The 5,277-nt window shown below is 36.3% G+C and overlaps 1 protein-coding gene across 1 annotated transcript in view; it reads left to right on the top strand.

Moving 5' to 3' along the window:
* CD47 (CD47 molecule) overlaps positions 1–3,393 on the top strand; it is a 40,648-nt gene extending 37,255 nt beyond the window's left edge. Inside the window, exon 8 of the mRNA XM_015562276.1 lies at positions 3,162–3,393. Within this exon, the coding sequence (XP_015417762.1) occupies positions 3,162–3,191 (30 nt within the window). The 3' untranslated portion in view covers positions 3,192–3,393. The remainder of the gene's footprint in view (positions 1–3,161) is intronic.
* The last annotated feature ends 1,884 nt before the right edge of the window (positions 3,394–5,277 follow it).

Raw genomic sequence — 5,277 nt, 5'->3', positions numbered from 1 at the left:
CAAAAGAAAATGACTGAAAGGCAAGGGGAGTAGGGGTGCTCTGCCATGGGTGTTTATTCTAAGACTGGTGCCACAGCTACACTGTCACAAACACACAGCAGCTTTTCTTGTACCTCTGTCAGAGCTTATCCAGCCATTAAATCCTAATTTGCATGACTTACAAATGATTGTTTGGCTCTTATCTCTTGTTTAACTGTATTATTTATTATGTTGCTATGTATTTTGGACTTCAATAATTTTTTCAAGATGCTAGGTTTTTCTTTAACTGAGAGGGGCTAGCTGGAGTAGCAAATTCGGCACAGAAAAAGAATATTGAGAATAAGACACTTCTTAAACTATTAGTGAGACTTGGAAAGATTTCCTTTTTAACCTTTATTGCTTTGGTTTTAGACTACAGGATTCACCATTTACTATATAGTTTATATGTTAGCATATATAAATTTTAGTATGAAGGACATGAAATAAAGTCTATTTTTATATAAATACTAGGGGCTCGGTGCACGAATTCATGCACCTTGAAAGGAACTGTTGGGCTGCAACGCTTTGGTAGGCACAGGGGCAAGACTTGTATATATTTCTTGATCCATTACCAGATCATAATTTGAACTGGTCCCCAAAGCAGTTAGAATGTTTTGTCTATGCCTTGGGGAAAATCTAGTGTTTTATGTGTTTTTTTTTTCTACCTTCACCTCTCTTTTTATTTTTAATATTAATCAAGAAATAAAAGTTTTTTGTTTTAATGTTCTCACCTCTGAGAAAAATACACTGCTCTTTATCTCTCAAGTAGTTGCATGCATTAGCAAGTGATATTGGGCGAGGGGACTACTGTTTTCTTATGTTGGCCAAGATGAAGTCTATAGCGCCCCCAGTATAGAAGAACCTCAATTAATTACAATTTCTGATTCATAAATTTTAGGAAGATATAGTCTCTCACCGCGGAGTGAGACCAAAACATTTCACTTTCTTTCTCCCTAAATCTAGATCTATTCTCAACTGACTATTTCCTTTGTGGGGGACTGTGGGTATGATCCACAGAAAGGCATTGTAATCAAATGTCTTAAAATTAATTTATATTGACAGCTGTGGAATAATTGGCATGATATTACTACCTAGTTTATTTAGAAATGATTTTTAATTGTGGAACCTTACTAATTGTTTGCTCGGCTTCTTACTAATTCTTGGTATTTAAAGAATTGAAAGGAATGATGAATGATGGTAAGTATAAAAAGCACATACAATTATGGATTGGTTAAAATACAGACATTGAAAAGAAATAAAATTGCTTCTTGGGAATACGGCATTTTAAATAAAAGGGACACTGTCAAAGTATAAAGGTTTACATGTCTTGATTTACAAAACTTAAATCTACTCTGTTAAAATTGCACCACTAGTCATATAAAAGCTGCAGGGTGTCACTCATCAGATCTCCAGTTGTACTGCTCACAGCAAAGAGAAGCTACTGCTTTTTACAAACAACTTTCAAATGCAGTGACAGTTACTGTAAATGGTTTTTATATGACATGTAGATAATCTGGCACAAATCTTTATAATCTTGACAGAGTTCCTTGTGTTGGTGATTTTTTTGCACTTAAGCTATGGGGGCTTAATATCTTTGCTTTTCCGCAAAGGAATTGATTCTAACCTTCAGGGAAAGGACTTAGAAAGAGGGAGAGAGAGTCTGGCTGGTGTGGCTCAGTGATTGAGCTTCAAAGCAGGAACAAAGAGGTCACTGGCTCAATTCCTGGTCAGGACACAGACCTGCTGTGGGCCTGATCTCTAGTGAGGAGCATGTAGGAGGCAGACAATTGAGGATGTTTTTCATTCATCAAAGTTTCTTTCTCTCTGTACTCCCTGCCTCTCTCTCCGGGGATCATCATCAACAACAACAAATTATTTAAAAACAAAACACTAACTCTTCCCTGCCCTCTTTCTAAAATAAATAAATAAATAAGAAGAAAAATGTTTGGCCACTCCAGATTTTGCTTTCTTGGGGTGGGGTGGGGGGAGCGAGGGGGGAAACTCTGGGCTAACAATTTAAAAAATTTATTAAATATTTCAAATACACACATTTGTTAAAGAGGTCAGAGATATTGAATGTTATAAGTATTCATGTAGCTCTGTTTACATTTTAATGTGTTTTTACCTTGTCAAAAACTTCATTCATTTGGTATTTTACTGTCATGACTTGATCATGCAAATAGTTCACTTTCCATTTTACTGTTTTAAAGTCTGTGACCTACCTGCTCACCTTTCTAGCAAAAGTGCAGCATTAACTCAAAAGGCTGTATTCCACAGTACAATTAATGTTTGCATAAGAGTAAAATCACACCGAATGCCTGTTGGTGGATTAAGTTTAAAAGAATGTTCAGGCTGTGTTCAACAAGCAGGCACAGAATGATCACACTTTTGTTGCTGTGTGCCACAGCCTTTATTACAAAAATGCATGTTTTATTATACTAATTACAGCCCTCCATAAAAAAAATGTAGTTAGTAGGAATAAACAAAATGGTATTAAACAAAGAACTAGTGCCTAGAATTGTAGCATAGTTTCCTCATATTTTCATTCTGGTGTTTTATTTTTTTAATTTTTTGTTCTTTCCTTTTCTATTGTGAAGTCATTCTTCTTTAGTTGAATAGAGTAATGAAAGCCCTTTTGCCCATGGTCAAAAAACCAGTTATAAGAACCTTGAGTACCACTTCCTTTGTTGATTTCCCTTAAGAAGTGACTTTTTTGAACCACTGTATGAGGAACATTTCCTATTTGATTTATACCTAATCACATGTTTGTTTCACTTACATTACATGAAGGTCTAAAGTGATCTAAAGTGAACGTGATGGAATAGTATTCTACATTCTGTGAGCAGTAGCTTTTGCTTTACAAAATCAGCGTCCCTTGGTTTGTCCTCAGCTAACCCAGCAAATGAAAGTGATCAGACCTGGTTGATCCTTACTCTCATTTAGCATTGCCCTTTCCCTTCCTGCCACAAAAATGGCTAATGATCTCCCTGCATTATATCTGCGACTTTGCAAACCTAAGATTAAATGCTTTATTTTTAGATATTATATATCTGAAACAATTCCAAATTTTTAAGCTACATGAACTTATCAATGCATAGAAAACAGACACATAGTAACTAAATGTTCATTTCTTAAATTTTCAGGACAAAAAGAACGGAAGTGATGGACTCTGACTTGCAGAGTAGTAAGATGTGAAAGGAATGCACTTAAGTTTAAGGACCGTGACCTTGACTCACTCATTGTTCAAGAGAAGAAAACAAGAAAAGTAACTCTCATCTATAAGAGAAAGTAAATCATTGAATTTTAAATGATTATTACAGTTTAAGTTTTTATTCAATTATTTGTAATTTAGTTAATAAAAGTATCATGATCTGTGTTGTGTGCCCAATTGAGATCCAGTTTTTTATTGTTATTTTTCTTCAATTAGGGGCAAAAGTAGTGTGGGCAACTTCCAAAAATGATACCTTTCAGATTCTAGGGCCTTTTGACTCTAGGTCACCAGTGTAAATTGGTTCAAGATGAAAATTGCCTGGCACTAACCTGGTGATTACCCAGAGATGTCACTGAAAAATGGTGGCTTCCATCGAACCTCAGGAAACTGAGGTGCACAGCCACTTTGGCAGTTATGGTGTTAGCTGGATATGGGTCTGCCACATCTAGGTCAAGGACATAGCAAATTACGTACAGACAGGAATTTAGTTGGAAACATTTGTGTGTTACTTTTGTGTGATGTGATACTCTTGGAGATCATGGTGTTCATTCTTAGGGGTTGCCATTCACACATGCTTCCTTCAACAGATTTAGGGTAATTTTTTAAAAATATATTTTTATTAATTTCAGAGAGGAAAGGAGAGGAAGAGAGAGATAGAAACAATGATGAGAGAATCATTGATCAGCTGCCTCCTGCTCGCCTTCTACTGGGGATCAAGCCCCCAATGTGGGCATATGCCCTTGACTAGAATGTAACCTGGGACCTTCCAGTCAAAAGGCTGACATTCTATCCACTGAGCCAAACAGGCTAGGGCAGATTTAGGGTAATTTTATTGATGAATGTCTTTTTCTTTTATACACACAACTTTCAACCCTGTCTTGTCCTCCTATTGTTTGCTTCTGATGTGCAAGATGTAGCACCTTTCCTCCTCTTTGAACATGGTCCAGTGACATGGTAGCGTCATTGCAGAAAGGAGCCAGACTTGTTCTCAGAGAACTGTGTTCACACGTTTCAGCAAAAATAGCGATGGTTGTAACATATGTATTCCCTTCCTTGGATTTGAAAGCACAGTCTATGGTGTTTCTTCACTTCTCTTCTGATCTGGGGCATGAAAAACCAAGACTGAGGTTTTAAATGTGTGTCCCCTGCATGGCAACAAAGTGTGTGTCACTGTAAGGCCAATAGACCAGCCCTGGAAAGGGTGGTTCTATAGCTACTGTATCTGTGTTGCATGATATACCCCCATCATCTTCCTCCTGTGTCCTGCCTCATATCCCCCTGACTCCACGATTGAAAAGTAAAGCAAAACCCCCTGTTTTCTTCATGCTTTTAGCAAAAGCATTTAAAAACAAATATCCTTTTGGGTGGAATTATATTTGATGAGAATATTTGATCACTTAAAACTTTTAGGTCAGTTGCCAAGTCTTTTGACTGCTCACCAATACCCTCTAAAAATACTAGTGATTCTCCCTGCTTGTGTAATAATAAGACATCCATATTTGTGGTTGTATTACAAACAGTTATTTCTCAGTCCACTGAATGTTTCCATGTGCCTCTTTAATGTCAAAATTGATTGTCATATTTTATGTTGGGACCAAGTGGTCTGACCTGTAATGACTCTCAGAAAACCAGATTCACTATGAAGACTGCACTTCTTGAAAAAAAAAAGAGAAAAAGAAAACTAATTTTTTCCTATTTGTGATGCTGTCCAAAGTATTATATTATGTAGAGGGAGCTGTATTCCTTTATACAACTTGCATGGCTCCTGCTGCTCTTTTTTTTCTGAAAATATTTACGTTTTAGGAATATTGTTTGTTATTTTAGAAAACAATTTCATTGAAAGGAGGGAAAAAGCAGATGGACTTGGAAAAGATTGAAATTCTTATTCTCTATTAAGAAAAAGTCAGCTATGAAAATCTTTATAGTGAACTTATACACTAACATTGTACCTTTTAATATGCAGTCAGCTCTCCTTTATTTAGGGTTCAACTGGGACTTATCCATCCTTTATGGTTTTTAATGCTGCCTATCTTTGGAGGCATTCACTG

This window comes from Myotis davidii, unplaced genomic scaffold (assembly GCF_000327345.1).
Source record: "Myotis davidii unplaced genomic scaffold, ASM32734v1 scaffold1798, whole genome shotgun sequence".
NCBI lineage: Eukaryota > Metazoa > Chordata > Mammalia > Chiroptera > Vespertilionidae > Myotis > Myotis davidii.
Note: the sequence above shows the minus strand (reverse complement) of the source record. Positions and strands in the feature narration are given on the sequence as shown.